Source organism: Rhopilema esculentum, chromosome 3 (genome assembly GCF_057945365.1).
Source record: "Rhopilema esculentum isolate cy_ngs chromosome 3, ASM5794536v1, whole genome shotgun sequence".
Taxonomy (NCBI): Eukaryota; Metazoa; Cnidaria; class Scyphozoa; order Rhizostomeae; family Rhizostomatidae; genus Rhopilema; species Rhopilema esculentum.
In genome coordinates, this window is record NC_142817.1 from 9131456 (window position 1) to 9149604 (window position 18149).

The window sequence follows — 18149 nt, forward strand, 5'->3', positions numbered from 1 at the left end:
TTCCATTGTAAATCTCCCTGCCTGATGAATTTGCGTAAAGGAGATATAAAACCTGCTTCCGGGGGGTACTGCGAGTAAAAACTGGATGTGTGATTGAGTTTAAGTTTAAAAAAGATAAGCTCACTAAAAAGTCAAGGCTGTTTTTTCGAGCTGAAGCACCTAGCTTCATTCTCCAAAAATACGACTTCAGTCAATACAGATGCAAATATATTCACTGGGGTACCACAAGACCAAGCCCTAGGACTCCTATTGTTTATTGTCCGGTGTACAACAAAAGGTTGGTAAGAGGATTTGTTATTAATACAAACACTCTTCTGCAGTGCAGTTTTGACCTATCACAAACGCAAGCCCTGTTGCATCACGCCGAAGCCTCTTCTATTTAATCAAATTCCTTGTGGATATCTATATATAAACATTACGGTATTGAATAACAGTTTAATCGACTTAGCGGTCCATATACTCAAACAACGACATATTTTCTTTGCTGTTACCCTTAAAGAGTTCACTAAAAGCCACATCTAGCAGTGAAGAATTTTCCACTCTAAAGAAACAACAAGACACTTTTGAAAAATCACGGTTATTCACGTAGAATAAAGAACAATCGCCAATAGATGAAAACTCCACTTCCCCTTAATTCTTAATGCTAAATCATTGTCATGAAAACAGGAATTCTTTTCAATTCGAGCGGAAGACAGTTCTTATTGTATTGTGTTGAGAGGCTCGAAAGCTAGAGTGGCTCATTTGTAGCAAAGCTATTTTCAGGAATGGCGTGGCTGACTTGGGTTACGGTCTCTGCTCTGCTGGTTAACATGTGCACCTCGTTACCAACAGCATCTAACAAAAAAGGAAAAGGCAAGGCAGTGGTATGTAAAACAGTATTTTTTAAGTAGTCTTAAGGTTGCGTTAATTGATCTGTATGACCACTAGTTATGCGAAGTTGCTGCTTTGTGGTTCACCGTTCATGGCCCAGCCAAATGTGAGTACCAGTCAAGTACCTTGATATTCGAAAACGAATTCATAGAATGATCTGAGACAGTGGCGGATTTCAGGGGGGCAGCTAGGGGCAGTTGCCCCTCCCTCGACGAGTTGAAGCAAGTATGGCGCCCCTTTTTTGGAAATTGTGCGCCCCTTTTGAAGAATGAGAATTATGTAAAAAAGTTTCTAAGACCAATAGGTTAATTTGCTTAAAGAATTACTTCAAAGTTATGTTATTTATTCTGAAAATGGATCTGAAGTTGTTGTATACAGCGTTCTCTCATCATCAATTTTTGAAAATTTTTCAGCGCCCCCACTACCAACTGCCCCTACTTCAAATTTGCTCTGGATCCGCCACTGATCTGAGAAGACACTTCCCGTTCGCAATTAGAAGGAAAGGTTTAGGCTCGAACATAACCGCTGTTAGATCTTTCTGGAGGACTTCATTTACTACTTATTTTGACAACATTAAATACACAATGAGAAAATATGGACAATTTTTGCAAAAATATAAATTATCATAGTTAAATTGTTTCTTTCTGTAACAAACTGTAACAAAAAGTTAAATTGTTTCTTCTACTCGACTTTTTGAAGGAGTTAATACATAAAGTTATTGCTTCCGCTTTGAGCTTTCGATTCTGTCGGTTGCCAAAGCATATTTGGTCAAACCAATTGAGTTTCCCATGCCCGCAGCCTTTGTAAACCTCTAAAGACATTATTCCAGTTTTCTTCTATTAATTTTTGTCAAATCCAATGTATGGAATCATCCCATTGTTTTTGAAGACTTATGTTTATTTGACGTGGTCACATAGTGAACAAAGAAACAGCGTTATTGTATTCAAAATTGAGCAATGCATAAGATTGAAATTTCGCTACATTTTCTTGTTCATTATTTTAAAAACAGCATCCTTTCCCCCTAGGATCAAAGAATCAAACACGTTAAGCTAGTAAATCGTGTAATTTACTCGATATCAAATGCCACTTCAAACAATCGAGTTTTTGAATCAATTCTGAATCAAACCAGTTACGTGTCAAGGCCTGTCTTTTTCTACAAATACAAGCATATCAAGCCCGAATAAATTTAAGAGTTAAGTTCTATCTTACTAGGTATCCAGACTCCTATGACATAAAAGCGATTCATTCGTCACCACAAAAATTTATTTTTATTAGAAGATCCCTTTCGGATCTGATGCGATTTCTTTGGGAGGGGGAGGTTGTGTCCAGACTGGACCTGCATGGTGCTGGATCAAAATGGATCAATTTGAAAAGCAATTTCTGAGTTTGCAGATATCAAACCCGAATGTGATCAGAAGATCGGATTTGTTTAGCTCCATTTCTGTGTAAATGGGGTCTTCTATCGATCCCTATGTTTCTATTGTTTTCAGGCGTCACTGCAAGGCCTATGTCTTTCTTCGAAAACATTGGGTTCCTGTATCGGTTTTATATCCTCATTGCCGCATGTCGTACGCATTGGTCGTACGTAGATAAAAAATATCAAAGAGAGCAAGCTCGCTTTTAAAACAAAACAGTTCATCTTCACTACAAAAGGATTGGGGAAATTCGTCTTCTTTCGCAATAGTCCACAAGAAGAAAAAAAGCAACACCTTTCTCAGGCACAAAATAGACTTGAGGGAAGTCTACGTTACTCGTCAACGGACGGTAAAATCTGTGGAAGCAAAACGTGCGAAAAAGTACGCACGTTAACCCAAGGCAACACATTTGAAATTTGAATGCTTCTTACACCTGATCCTTTTAAAAGTGACAAACGCAGAAGCTCGTGAAGAGAGAGGAGAACAAAGTGGAAATCTTTGTCATCGGCTTTTTTCTTATCCATTCCAAAGTAACATTCTGTCCAACTCCACCTTCTTCTTTATTCCAGTGCCCCCTTCTAAAACTCTCATCATATGTAGTGTTAAAACCATCGCTCCAAAAAACGGCAGATTCAAAGCGCTCTTTCGTTGTGATGTTAGAGATAAAATTCAGCTTCGAGTCTCCTTCGTTTTGAATATAGACCCTTTATCTTAGGCCCCAGATCTTAGGCCCCCTGGTCTGAGGCCCCCTGACTCAACAGAAGAGGTGACTCGCCTTCCTCTATGAATCAGTTTGCTCTATTCTTCTCAAATAGGCGAAAAACTTTTCTTCCACTTGATAACAAACATGGGGGGTTTTGGGGGTGTAGCACCTCCTCCCAAGAATAGACATTTGTGTTTTAGTCGGCAAAATTGGGATTTTAGTCGGTAAAATTGGGATTTTAGTCGGTAAAATTGGGATTTTAGTCGGTAAAATTGGGATTTTGACGGGTAAATGATCTTTTTTAAATTTTCAGACGAGAAATTGTCCTTCATATAGTTTTTAAAAACATTCAAAGATATTAAAAAGTTCTGCAGTTCAGATTTTTCCGTTGATCCAGAAGAGGATTTTCAGGAACATCACAGAAGAAGATTAATCCCAAGAAATTTGACAAAAGCAGAGACAATTTTAGTCTGGGAGATGCACTTTTAGCCATTCTAGAAGACTTAATTTCATAAAATTCCTTTCGCGTTGCACCCAACCATGGTGGTTCCTCCTACGTCACTAAACTTGAGTCTTAGCCCCCCGGGCTCAATTTTGTGGTCCCGTCTCTGAAACTGCGAAGCACAATGTTCCAGAATCGTCTACAATTTCTTACGTTAATTTCGTGCGGAAAAAACTTTAAACAAAACTTATCTGTTATTAAGAAGTGGGTCCAGTTGGAGAACAGAAGAGTTCGATTCAGTGTTTCTGAAAGTTGAATAAACTACGTGACCACAAAAGCTTATTTTAGAACTTTCATAAAACTAAAAATTTTACAGCTGAAGCTGATTTGTAATAGCTGAAATTTAAATATTAACAATGCTAAAATATTCTGATTGTGAGCGGGAAGAAAAATATGAACGGTTGAAATAACTATGATTGTTTTCGTTTTCAGAATTTTTTCTTGAAGTATGGATACATGCGAGACTTTTCAGAATCTACAGATGAAAAAGTTTTTTCCAAGACATTGAAACAATTCCAAAAGTTTGCAGGGCTGAAAGTAACAGGTAGTGTAATGTATCTCAAACAAAGACATGACTATATTAGGGCATATTCTATCACGATACATTTAGTCCATACGCTGGGGTTGATCCGCTGGGGATAATGTAGTTAACGATTATGAAGAGTGAATTCGGGCACAAAAAATTTCTACGGGATCAACCCCAGCGTATGGATCAATTGGCAGAAAACAAATTTAGCTTGTGGTTCTTATTGAAATTAGCAGTGTAATGTGCACTTTAGCTCAGCTTAGCTCATAATAAGCAAAAAATCAATTAATGACAAATAATCCATATTCTGATATACCAGAAATACAGGCAATACGAGAAATGCGACTATCGATAGTATTTGATAATAAAATGCAATTAGGGGAAACATTGAAAAACAAAAGAAAAATAAAATAAAATCCCAGACAACAAGATGCAATAAAAATGACAGTAAACAACGAAAAAGGTAACATACAAGAGATGCCACTTAGCAATCGGAAACTCTCATTTTCATAAACGTAGCAAAAGAATTAACAGAGATATGAATGGTTTTGAAAAGTATTATTACTGTTTCTCAATGTTTAGGTGAACTGAACGATGAAACAAAGAAGCAGTTCGAAATACCTCGATGTGGTTTATCAGACCCAATTGATAAGGTTGCACGCAGGAAGAGGAGATACTTGTTGCAAGGATCGAAATGGGACCTGAGCCAGCACAAAGATGTGAGACACTATGATACGTCGTCTGCATTCATGTCACAATATGTAAAAAAATATATAAACAAGTAAACAAACAAAGAAATAAATAAGCAAATGAATATAATTGCCCTTTATGTTCTTAAATTTGAAGTGGGGAAGCTCACAGATCGTGCCCCAATTAGTAATTCTTTTTAGGCGAATTTGTGGAATATTTTTTTCTTAACAAACGCTACTGGATGTTAATTTTGCTGGTAAAATTATGCGGAACTTTCCAAAGTCATTTGGAATAAAAAACACAATAAAGTTAGCGCACAGACCAAACATTTCAATGACTAGAACGGGGAACCTCCGAGCTCGTTGATGGAGGGCTCCTCAAAAATAAGCTACGATGAAGGAAAACCCTCTAAAAATATACAAAATGAAAGAAATGAAAATAAATGATGTCAATGAAACATATTTTGCAGAGAACCTTGACGTGGCAGTTGGAGAATAAAGCGAAAAATCTAGAAAAAGATGAAATCAGAGCTGAGTTTGCAAAGGCCTTGAATCTTTGGCAGAAACATGCAAACATCAAGTTCCGCGAGACATCTGATAAGAAAGTAGATTTATCCGTGAAATTTGGGACCTTGTGCCACTCTGACCCGTTTTGCTTCGACAATAAAGGCGGGACATTGGCACACGCTTTCTATCCCTATCCAGGACAAGGTATTAACTTTTTCATCCCATTTCTCTCTTGCGTTAGCTTTTTTTCCTTCAGAATTGGAGACGGGTAGAAACCTGCTGAATTAGAGAACAGTTCTAACTGTATAGCTCTGCTGCTACGCTCGAAGAACACGAACCTCAAAAACGGTCAAAAGTAAAGAATAAATTAAGAAAAAGCTGAGAATGACCTACTTTAGAATGTGATTTTGAACAATTTTTCATCTAAAAAACGAGGAGTTTTTTTGCCATCTAGGGGTATCTTGTTGGTGAATTTCTAACTGGTTGGCAAAAAAGGACCTTGCTAGCAAATGAGGCCTGAACACCTCCCTAGAGTGAGAAAGCTAGTAATCATACCTTTTATACCTTAATAATTTAAAACAAATTAAAAACAATCCACCCTTAGATTTTCGTAAAAATTAAGAAAGAGCGTGGTTGTCGACAGAGGATTGAAGAGTGCAATTTTGCTTCGGTTCGCTTCATATCTAAAACTGACTTTATACGGATAGATTCAATTCACTTACAGAGAAATTTCTAATTCTTCCGCTAAATGATGATGTTATTTGTTCCTCTTCAAGAAATATCAGGTGATGTTCATTTTGATGACGATGAAGATTATGTTATTGGGAAGAGCACTGGAACCGATCTTCTTTGGGTAGCAACACATGAAGTGGGGCACAGCCTTGGCCTGGAGCATTCTAATGTAAAGGGGGCCATCATGTTTCCATGGTATCAAGGATACAAGAAAGACTTTGATTTAACTCAAGATGACATTGAAGGGATTCAAGAACTTTATGGTAAGTTACCGACATCGAAAAATCAAATACAATGAAAACCCGGATAAAATAAATTGTAGATTAGGAACTTTCATGTTGGTTTTATTGCCAATCAAGCACCTTGTATAGGAGCAAAGCCGAAAATTTTTTTCCAATGGTTGGTACAGTAGTGACTTTCGCCGACAAAAGAGGCGTGTCTCATTCTTTTAGATAGCTTATTTCATATGATAGCTAATTTCATACGCTGCTTTAATGGGTTTCTAGTGCAATACTCAGTATTCGAAAAATTCAATTTCAAATTTTTCTAGTGTCATACTTTGAACGATCAGCAGCCACAGAAATATTAATACGTTACGATTGTTACAAAAAAGTTACAATCATGCTACAGGGCGAGAAGAGAAATTTCTTTGTTTCCTGGACAAAAAGTTTTATGTGCCGACGGATAAAGTTTCTTGGGGAGGGGGCGTACAGTGCCCCTCCTCATAACCCCTTTGGCGACGCCCCTGACCTTTGATATAAAAACTAGTATCTATATATTTTTATCAGTTTCATAATTCTGAAAGAAAATCTGCATTTATTATATAAAAAACAAAATTCTCCAACGAAGCTCAAAGCAGGTGCGATCGCACGCCGGAATTCTTTACAAATATTACCCAAAAGAGTAATTCGTAGCATCAGCAAAATTCCAGAGTGTTCGGCCCTGCTTCGTATTAACAGGCCGTTATTTCCATTTTGCTGATCAGCATACAATCCCAGGTGTAACACAAGATTAGTTAAAAATGTTTGACCAATGTTCCATTAAAACTTATCTTTTAATGAAAACCTTTCTTTCAGGGCCAGCTGATCCCTTCGTTATGCCGCCAATCCCAGGTCTAACGACGACACGGCCAACAACAACCACTCCTTCCACGACGACTGCCCAACCGAAACCGACAACAAGTCCTTTAACGACAACGACTGCCCCGACGACAACGACTGCCCCGACGACAACTACTGAATCAACAACGACTTTGATGACAACAACCGTAAAACCTACGAGAAAGCCAACTGCACCGGCAAGGACGACTGAGCGAGTAACAGAGCTGAAACCAAGTACCGACAGACCATATCAGACGAGGACCACCGAGGGTCAACAACAGAAAACAACCGATTCCCCCCGACCGACAGAAAATCCGTACACAAACAACCGACGCTTTAGGTGCACGAAAGCCATTGACGCTGCGTACATCAGTCAAAAGTTCAAGTGGATGATCGTTTTTGCTGAAAACAGAATGTATCTTGCAAACAGAAATGGAATTCGTCACGGTCCACTGCTTGCCAAAAAGTATTTTCCGCTTATCATTGGCAATATCGACTCTGCTTTAGAGAACACGGCAACTGGAGAAACGATTTTCTTTTCGGGTCAAAAGTGAGTAGACCAACAACTTAACATTGTTACTTGTTTTGGCTTCTGTTGAATTGTTGAGAAAATCCTTAGTTAAACGCGTCATTTTCTTAGAATGCTAACATTTAAGGTGGCACCAGGCAGGCAGCGAAACTATCAAAATATGAGCATTACAGAAGGCGTTAGGAAAGCCATACGGAAGGCATCACAGAGGTGTTCTAGATGTTTTACTGTATTCCTTAGGTTTTGGATTTACCGTGGATTCACAAGGATTGCTGGTGCACTGTCGTTAGAGCATCTTGGTATTGATCGATCAGTAAGGAAAATAGATGCCACTCTGAAATGGAAGAGAAACGGACAATATTACTTGTTCTCGGGCACGCAGTACTGGAGGTTTAATCCATCGAAGCCTGGTGTTGTTAAAGAAGGGTACCCAAAGGCCATCACACGATTCTGGCATGGCATTCCCAGCGACTTGTCAGAGGCCATCACTGATTTCGATGGCATCACCCGGTTTGCAAAGGCTGATCGTTACTACACACTCATTGATCGGTAAGGATATAGTTATAGCAGTTCTCAAATGTCTTATTCGCTGCTGTGGTTTTGTTTGTGGAAGCAGCATGAATTCATTGCAAGTGGGTATGCTGGGATGAAGTAATTGCGAATATTGCAACGGATGCAACTCTCTAGTCTCAAAAGCCACGGAATGTTGAATGACTGCTTAACCCATTTTCTTATAATTCACCTCAGAACGACTTGCCTTGCATGGATGCGGCATTGTTCAGTTGTTAACTATCATTTAGAAAGGAAAAGGGTTGCACCCTTCTGACAGCTACTTAAAGGATATTGTCTTCACATGTGTTCATTTTCAGTGGCTGACTATAAAATAATCCACAGAATTATGTAGCTGGGCTGGGCAAATTCTAACTAGTATTGCTCCGTATTGCTCAGGATTTGTCAAGACTGGATAGGGTCAGTCTTGGTAGACAATGTGATGAAGATCCTATTTTTTTCTAGGGCGGTTACGGTTGACGTGCCAAACTCTAACCGCATCGGGACTGGATGGATGAGCTGTAGAGTTAACATGGTGGTGCCAAGGGCAAAAGTTCAAGACTACAATGGACCCCTGATTGCTGAGCCATAGACGTCGTCTATATAAATCCTTATAGGAAAAATTGAGTTTACTATATATCAGCTTTATGCAAGATTAATTTTCAGAATCATTTTCAAGACGTTTTTAAGACGTTGTTGAAATGTTTTTAAGTTAGGATGTCAAGCCAACAGAAAAAAAACTGTTTCACTAATCATCATAATCATCATAAATGTAAATGTAGTTTTTGCTGGTATCTTTACAGTTAACCTAGCGCCTGGACCTTCGTTGCTACGAGCTACCTTGGGAAATACGAGCCTTAGCACGTGATGCATAAATAATGAACTGGTTATAGAAATGTTTTTTCTACCTCATATACTTCATTGAAAAAGTGGAAATGTACAACAGTTTGGAGAATAAAAATGCTTCTAAAGCAAATATGACGATTCTTGCATCTAGACTACAAGAATAATATGGAATACAAGAGGTACCACACATTGTTTTAGAAAATTGAAAGAATATTTCAAAAACAACAAAGAAAATTGTCTGTTTATATGTTGTAATTCTAATAAAATCAGGAAAATTCTACCTCTTGATGACTGGTAATAACATCGCCGATTAAATAAAATTACTAGCATTGGATGTTAAATAGTTTATCTAAATGATCGACAGTCCGCATTTGACATATTTCATACTCAGTTCTCTACTAACCATCACATCCAATGATGTTTAAACCTCTGTTTTCCCATTTTCTGATGTCAAAGGAGATTTCTCAAGTTTGCTCACTTCATCTTCTTTAGCATGTTGCGCCTTCATCTCTCCGTGTTTTACAAATGTGTAGAGCATGGAACCACCAAGAACCAGAAAGTTACAGAACCACCACAAAACCGTTTTCATCTCGCTGAAATGGACTACAGCGATAATTGTTTGGGCACATGCTTTGGCAGTACCGCTAATGTTGTGGGTGAGTGGACTTGTCACTTTGATCTGCAAACCAGTTACATACCCAATGGCAATGCCGAAAACACCACTAAGAGTCATCATGAACCAAAAATACTCACTTTTCAAGAAGGGGAAATTATAAACAACAGAAACTTCTCCCATCAGTATTAAAAGCGGGGGAAAGAGAAAACATGCGTTGAAGTTGTTGTAAAGCTGGAGACGCCAAATGTTGCCATCAACAACAGGCATCATGCGCTTTGTGTAAATTGCATTTAGGCACACGAAGAGTGAACCAAGAACACCAAAACAGACACCCTTATACGACAATGATCCATTACTACCTTCTTCATTAACACCAAGAAGAAACCCAGATATTATAATTCCACAACAGCCAATTGCCTTCATTGATGTTGTTTGGCCAAGAAGAAGATACGTGAAAATCTGCAAAATATTGTATGCTCTACATTACATCAACGAAGCAAATTGTATGTCTTCTGAAACACAGAAAGTGTTTCAAGACAAAACAATTCTATATTTCTAATATAAATTAACTGCAAGCAAAAATATCTGACAGCTTAAGTTTTTCAGAACACAATACTGAAAAAACCTTGTGTGAAGTTGAAAACTTAGGCAACCTTCCAACAAGCTTGGTTTGAAACAATAACCGCTTCAAAGTTATCTTTTTCGCCTTGTGTTCCCAAGAACCCACTTGAAAAACGGATATGAGTTTAATGAAGGGGTCTCAGAGTGGATCAATTTTAACCCGGTTGACTCACCTTTGGATTTGTTGAAATAACAAACCCGGATAAATTTTTATCCACTTACAACAAAACAGCATTTTACAAGTAAGTTCAAAGACTGTCTTTGAAAATACAGATTTCTCTCCCAGTTCAGCGTGCTTTGTTTTCTGTTTATAATTTTCTAAATCTGATTTTCTTGAAGCGGAGAAGGCTAACGATTCATTTTCATTTTAACTCAGATTAGTTGAAACGCAAGCAAGTTTAAAGCGAACTGACATTTCCAATAATTCACTTTGAGAACGGATACATTTTAACCCGCTTTTGTTTCAACCTGAGCCAGTGGAAAGGCTGTCACAGTGAAACCAATGAAACAACAAACAATGGAATAAAAAATATGATAAATCTGATAGAGACTTACCACATTGAAAACAGTAGTCAATGCCCTGGCGACATTGTAAAAGGCAACTCCTAAGTACTTCAGGCACAAGTTGTTGGCAGTTATCATGCCTACAAATATGACTGATAGGGGCAGTATCTAGAAATGCAAAAAACAGTAATAATATACGCTGTCATAAAACAAATATACAGATATGGTCTTCAACAACAGTTTGATTGATGTTGCTGTTGCTTGAATAATGGGATTGTTCCCTTTACTGTTTCATACATTGCTCACGATATTAACAACATAATTTACTATTTGTTTGTCAATTATTAAAATAAGCTAATCGAATATATCACTTGAAAAATATGGATAAATAGAAACAAGTCATATGAAGAGTTTGTCAAGAAAATGGCAATTACCTGTTTTGCAATTCCAGTTTCAATCTTGAATGCAGGGAATTTATCAATTCTTGGAAACTTATCACCCAACAGACTAAGCAGGAAAATGCAAACGAGGGATGTGATACATTGATACCAAGTGATGAAGAGCGGAGCATCCAGCTGCAAATGTCAAAATTATGCAATTAAAATTAAGGGAATTTACAAATCAGAAAAAAACATTTATAATCATTATCAAGATCATTTTAGTCTAACAAAACACTTATTAATATCAAAATTTTAAAGAATTTCCTAAAAGTTTAAAGAAATTAAAGAATAATGTTGAATTCTTAGCAAATGTGCTGCAGTTTGTGAATTCACAAAACTAGTTAGTATTTCAAACAGTAACACAAAGGCGATGAATGACATGCATGTGAACAGAAATTCCTACCAGAAACTTCTATCCTTGCTGCTTCCTGTTTCCAGGCAAAAAAATATGGATGCTAAATCAGCATTAGAGGCTTCAAAATGACTAGAAGTGTACTTTCTCAAACAGGATAATAGAGACAAGGTCATTCAAACCCTTTGAAAACTTTGAACCCTTCAGTCTTACACCAAAAACCGTGGTCAGCTCTGCCTATACAGCATTCTAGCACTTTACATAATTCAAACTTAACATAATTTGACCAATTTTTTTGGTCCTCAAAGGAAACAAACCTTCCTAGTTCAAAATTTCTGCCAATTTAGGAAAAAAGCTGGTATATAAGTACTTTGTTTAATGGATAAAAGATATAAACAAGATTTTAGGGATAACTGACATAAAATCCAGGATTTTTTAAAATTCTAGTATAAATCAGACATTTTGTAATTGGCGCATTATTACAATCTCCCAGAGAGTCTGAGTTAAACAAAGCTGAATTTAGCTATAAATCAGTTTATTGGTTGGATGTTTAGAGAATTAACTCTTAAAAGTTTTCAAAAATATTAGGAAAAAATTAACTACTAACAGTCAAGTTAAAAAGCTTTATTGATGTCCTCAAAACCATTGTCACTTTCAGAGTCTCAGTGTTTCTTTCAATTAAGATTCTTCTACCTCAATTTTTCTCTATGCCTTGTCTTTTAGAATCCTGGCCACCCTTGTTCAATTATCTCCTAGAGTTTTTGAATTCCCTTTGCACAAGGGCTTCCTGAAATCGAATCTCTTGCACGAATCAGATGAAAGTCACCATGTTTTTTAACTTCAAGCTTCTTATCCGTAACTTAAAGTTGTTACTTATTTATTGTAATTAGAGTAAATAGCAGGTACACATCAGCTGCAAGCTGCCAGTAACCTACCTGATCACCAATAAAATTATGCATGTATGTATGGATGTATGTATGTCCTTAGTAACATTGAGCCCTTTCTACAATTTTTAAATGTTGAACTCAGAGGCATCTGAAGCATGATAACGTGGCAGGGGCAGCGACCGCAAAAAGGGCACCTTTGGGTGAAAAAATTAGTGCCAAAAAACCAAGAATCATTGTTTAGCCAGTAGCAAGTCTTGCTGTAGGTGATAGCCCTGCACACGGAGAGAAATCAGAAGACTGTTCCGATGACCATATACATGGCTTGATATAACATTTGGAAGTCCTCTGAATGGACTGTGATCTTGAGTGCAGAGGGAATCATATCAACCTTTTATTGTTACTTCTGATGAGAAACAACCCTGCTTCAAAAAGGGTTCAAAAAACTTGTTTCCAAAATTTTAGATTGCACCAGGGCTCTTGTAAGGACCTCATAAGAAACTCAAATCATTTAAAATCCAACAACTTCAAGATACTGTCAGTACTTACTCATATTAGAGAAGTGCGCATTCTAGCACTGCTCACAAAATTCATGCCAAGCCTCTAGGATATTATCAAGGAATTTCAACTAGTGGGGATTCAAAGGGTCCATTTGGATAGGCAAAACGCCCTGCTGGAACAAATGGCCCACCAGTAGTCAAATATGAACAATGTGCTGTCTGAAAACATTTTGAATAAAATGTCTTGAATCAAAGACATCTTTAATCCCGAGACTAATTATTGAGCATATGCAAGCAAATATTGATTGCAAACTGAAATCTCTTTAGCATGATCATGAGAGTTAAAGAGAAATGACCAACAAGAAAATTTTTGGTCAAATTGCTTTGCAAATCGATTTTCAGTTGTCCTGTACTCTGAAAATATTGACTTCCTCTTGCATAAAGATATCAAAAGACACTTGAAACCTAGATTTCATTAGCATTTATATATTGATATGAATGGTTATTGCTCAGAAATCAATTTTTTGAAAAGGGCATTTTGCTGCCCCCATGCAACCCCCTCACCACTAGGGCAACTGGTTGAACTCCCGGCGTCAAAACCCTTTGCATTTCATAGCCAAATCTATGTTGGCTTGATTTGCACAAGAAATTTCCAATATTTGACAAGACATCAGGCCTCTCCGTGAGCATTTTAGCAGGCGCGTGCTCAAACGCGCGCCTCGCCTTGCTAAGGCGCCCGTTTTACCAAAAAATATATTGATGATAAAGTAGGCAAAAACGGCATGTTTTCGCATGTAAATACTTTGTATTTAGAAATATCTAAACAAACTACTTAATAGAGCACTAAAAGCACAAATACACATCATTGTTGCAGTTCGTCAATTTCCAGCTCGAATTCCGATGAAGAATCGGAGTCAGAAGAAGTGGAAGAATCAAATTTCGTTCCATTGACATAATTTTCAATTGCTTTCTTGGCACTTCTTTTACAAAGAGGATTTGATAAAATAACGCTTTTGTGTTTTGAGCAAACTTTACACCAAATCGAAACCATCATTGTCTTCCCATTCCATTTTTCGGTCTTTGATCCGATAACTTCGTCCTTGCGATACTTACGAAAAGAAGGTAGCTCTATTTGACCCTTTGAATTACTGGCCATTTAAAAAACTTATAACAATCAGGAATCACAATGACAGTTTATTGGTTATTGACCGGAAATATATTCAAGTGGTGTTTGCTTTAACTTGGCAATAACAATTTCCTCGAAAGAGGCTCTTTGTATAATAACTATTCAAAACCAAAACACAAGGAGCGCGATTTAAAGGGTTCTTATAAACCAGACGCGTGATTTATTGCGCGTCTCGGCAACGACAGGGGCGTGCCAAGGCGCGCACGCGTGATCGCGCGCCTTAAACGGAGAGGCCTGAGACATGTGTTGGATTATGGTTGGAACAATGATACTGTGACAGTTTATCAGTTATCAATGTCAAATATCACAGCAACATAATTACTTAATGACTTTTCATTAATATTAGAATAACAATTTTCATTAAGCACAGGATCAACTGGTGGGTTTTCTTCTCTATTTAGTCTTAAGACAAACTTCTAGTTTGTATTGTTTTGCAATCAGAATTGCTGGGTTGTGTGTTATTTAGATAGTGTTTTAAGTGGGTGCATGAGAAATAATGCCTCTGAGAAGTACAAGGAATGTGGGAAGCTGATCACCTGCCTCAATTGATGAGGTCTGCTCCTGTGGAGATAGTGAATCTAGCCTTGGATTAAGGAAACCCATGCAATTATTCTCCTTGAAAAACATATTTAAAGTGAGCAGGCCTGAAATTCAGCTCATTTTAATCAAACTGATTACAAAGTCAAATTTCTCTTGTATTGTATGCTCGCCATGCACTGAAAATCAAAGACTGACAAAATCAGTCCTTCCAAACATTGTGAATAAAGCAAAGCTAAGCTGGGGTGTTTTATCAGGTGACAATAACTCATCAATCTAATATCATATTTGGCATCAATGGGCAAGAAATTGAAATCAGTACAAAAAAGATACAAACCTTAAGCTTTTTGCTGCTGAGAAGATATTTATTCAGGAAGACAAGAGAAATGGAGATGAACCTGTAAAGACACAAATAATAATAAATATTCCTGAGGTATTCCTGATGAGGTATAGGTTCCAAGGCTTTGATTGGCTGAGCGACCAAAATTCTGCATACCCCATTAGCCAATCAGAATTCAAGAATATGACAAAAAACATGCCTCGCAGCTAAATTCAGGCCTATTTTGGACGTTTTTACCACTACCCACAAAAAAATAATAGCCTAAATGTGCTGAAAGATAACTTATATTTTCTTTTAAAAATTGAATCTTTGATGAATTTACGAAAAAACTGCTGTTGTACTCAGCAAACATTTTTCTGCGATCATTAGCAACAAAGGCTTGAAACTGTCTCTTTTAAATCCTTATAATAATTAGGGGGGAGAGAGAAAAGAAAAACTACAGTTTTTAAACCTTAAAAGTTGCTTTATCCACTCAATTAACAAAATATGAACTTGCCATTACAAGCCAATGTTAAAATATGTTTATGTCTGCATTGATGTTTGTGTTAATGACCAAAGACTTTGGAAGAGACCTTGTATTTGTTGTTTTTTCTTGTTAACAGAAGTCAGAAGTTCGAATGGTGGAATATAAAGAGGGGAACATGACCAGATAAACAAATATTTTGCACGAAATCTAGGGCAGCTTCTTAATAATGCGCGGGCGGAAATAAGGGCAAAAATCATTGTGCAGGGAACGCATTTCCTGCACAGACCAAACTTTTCAGTCTGGCCATTGTACTTCTAAAAGGAAGGGGAGGGGCAAACCAGTGACATACTCCTTTCTACACTGAGAAATTGTTGATAAGAGTATTCATTCTTATTGGAAAGTGTTTCAATAACATTTCAATCATGCAAATTCATCTGCAAACGCACAAGTTTGTGCAAGACAGTGATAAAGTTTAAGACATGGTCTGTCTTTCCAGCATTTTGCTATTATAAATAGCCATAGACTGGCCTGGTGAAAATTGACAATAATTATCAAGAGCTTGTGGAAAATGCCAGATTCAGGAGGTCACTTCAGTCTTTAAGGGAAACAATTCAAATTAACCAAAAAAGTTACAGTCATTTATCTAGGTCTTAATCGTTTTCACCGGCTTAAGAACACTTCATTAAGCAGAACTGCTTTCTCCTCGACTGCTTTCTCCTAGGGGCTGCTTTCTCCTCGATTAGTTTATAAACTACTGAGAAAGTTTCCTCCTTTAAATAATTCCCTTCCCTGTTTACAATACTAGCTTGTTTCTCCTCTGCTCTGTATTTGTTATGTTACGTTTATATAATTAACTTCCTTTTATATTGTTTATACTTTTAAGCTTGAATTATTTCTAACTTGCAACAAGTGTATGTATCCAGTGGAATTTAAAATAAAACTGAACTGAACTGAAAAGAACTAGGATGCAAATCCAACGGTCAACAAACCTCTTTAATTGTTCTAACATTACGGACATACCACAAATTTTATCTCTTTTAATACTAGAAAAGGAAAATCAAAAGGAAACTCACCAATAAGCTGCAACTACGCTCGCAATTTTGAGGGACTTCACGAAAAGAGATTCCCCCATCTTCGTTTTTGAAAAGGAGAGTCTCCGCCGCATCAATAATGCCTCTTTTAATACCTTTATGTATCGCAAAGACACTGTCTTCACTTTCTTGTTAAAGCAGAGGAGATTCAGGCAATACCAACACTTGGGAAAGTCTCTAAACCAACGAGAAATTGAAATAAAATGCCACGCAAATTTACACGAAGTTGCATTCCAACGTTTTCACTGTAGCAGCCACAGCAACCAGGTGGTTGTTGTTGTTGCCAAGCGCACACTCCCACATAATCACAAAATATGAATTCAAATTTAATTCGCAGAATCATGGGCTCCGACAAAGGTTGAAAAGTGGAGGACCAAGGGAAAATTTAACACCCATAACAAAAGATTTTGAAAAAAACTCTATTGTTTTACAAAAAAGTGAATACAGGCCCGGCCCCCCCTTCGTCGGATGCCCTGAGAATAACTAACAAACAATAGAAAAAATAATCAACTGTTAGCTCATTGAGTCAATGCATTTTAAATAACAAGATTGACAATAAGTAAATTTTTTTATGAAAAAAGTTTTGTTGAATATATGAAAAAGCTGTCGGAGATGAAGAAAAATCTTCACAATAGCGTCCGAGCCAAATCCCTCCAGTTGCCAAAAATTGCAAAATTTGACAAGAGAAGTTGTTAGACCTTAAAATTAAAATAATAAGAGCAACGGTGAATTTTGAATTTTACAATATATCTGGGGCTAGTCTTAGCACTCAGTACGGATCTAAATTTGAAATCTTCAATGTGGAGAATGGTGTAGGTATTTTTTTTGTTTGCTGACAAAAGGTAACGTATCGTTTAATCTTTTTACAAATACATATTTGGATTTGTTTGAAATCGAACTCGAAGGTTGTTTGGAAATATCAAAAATAAATCTGCTTACTTCGCTTTGATAGATTAAATCAATCAAAGCCCTGGAATTATGGGTCGCCAGATCATCGTAAATGGAAAAGTCCTTTTGCATGTATTTACTATGGCCAGATACAATCATGAACAAAAGTCGATAAAACCATTCTAGAAGAGCACATTGACCAACATTTCAGCTGAATTAACTAAAGCAGGAGGGGGAGATATGGTTGACATTTTGCTGAAATTATGTAACGAATGCTTAAGCAAGCAAGACCAGTGACCAACCAAATGGAAGGAAGCTTTTCTTCTAACTACATATATACAAGAAGGGCAATATGAAGTTGTGCGAATACTACAGAACCATTAGCCTTAACAGTCATTCAATTAAAGTACTGCTTCGAATACTTTAGGGGAGAACTGAACCTCGCATTGAATTAATAATAAAAAAGAACACGCTAGTTCCGGAAAGATATATTTCCATAGCTTCATTGACTTTAAAAAAGCGTTCCACCGGCAGGTATGGTACGATGCCTTGTAGCAATCCATTGCAAAGTACAAAATTAGGGAAAGCATTAGCACCTTGATCAGAACTCTTTATTAGCGAGCAAAGAGCATGGTTTTGCTTCATATTGCCACAATATGAGTTTTGCTTCATATTGTGTTCCTTTTTCACTTATCACCATTCTAGACAAACCTATAAACCTACAAATTAAGAATCGTATAACTAGAACTTCAGTAA

General features: G+C 37.1%; 2 protein-coding genes across 2 annotated transcripts; one reads left to right on the plus strand and one right to left on the minus strand.

Moving 5' to 3' along the window:
* Positions 1 to 484: 484 nt before the first annotated feature.
* Positions 485 to 9142, plus strand: LOC135692515 (stromelysin-1). The gene is made up of 8 exons (XM_065210668.2): positions 485 to 863; positions 3923 to 4034; positions 4599 to 4735; positions 5176 to 5416; positions 5989 to 6207; positions 7021 to 7594; positions 7814 to 8122; positions 8588 to 9142. The coding sequence occupies exons 1-8, from the start codon at positions 765 to 767 to the stop codon at positions 8712 to 8714; spliced, it is 1818 nt and encodes a 605-aa protein (XP_065066740.2). The 5' UTR covers positions 485 to 764; the 3' UTR covers positions 8715 to 9142.
* A 60-nt stretch (positions 9143 to 9202) lies between these two features.
* Positions 9203 to 16914, minus strand: LOC135692518 (GDP-fucose transporter 1). Its single transcript, XM_065210673.2, has 5 exons — positions 16488 to 16914; positions 14946 to 15006; positions 11144 to 11284; positions 10761 to 10877; positions 9203 to 10043 (listed from the first exon to the last, which is right to left on the minus strand). Exons 1-5 carry the CDS (start codon positions 16577 to 16579, stop codon positions 9390 to 9392), a joined length of 1065 nt encoding a protein of 354 aa, XP_065066745.2. The 5' UTR covers positions 16580 to 16914; the 3' UTR covers positions 9203 to 9389.
* Between the last annotated feature and the right edge of the window lie 1235 nt (positions 16915 to 18149).

Coding starts and splice junctions, on each gene's coding strand:
- LOC135692515 (XM_065210668.2), top strand. CDS start 765: ATGGCGTGGCTGACTTGGGTTACGGTCTCTGCTCTGCTGGTTAACATG. Junction 5,417..5,988: donor CTATCCCTATCCAGGACAAG/GTATTAACTTTT, acceptor TTCCTCTTCAAG/AAATATCAGGTGATGTTCAT. Junction 8,123..8,587: donor TACTACACACTCATTGATCG/GTAAGGATATAG, acceptor ATTTTTTTCTAG/GGCGGTTACGGTTGACGTGC.
- LOC135692518 (XM_065210673.2), bottom strand. CDS start 16,579: ATGCGGCGGAGACTCTCCTTTTCAAAAACGAAGATGGGGGAATCTCTT. Junction 15,007..16,487: donor AGCGTAGTTGCAGCTTATTG/GTGAGTTTCCTT, acceptor GTGTCTTTACAG/GTTCATCTCCATTTCTCTTG. Junction 11,285..14,945: donor TCAGCAGCAAAAAGCTTAAG/GTTTGTATCTTT, acceptor TGACATTTGCAG/CTGGATGCTCCGCTCTTCAT.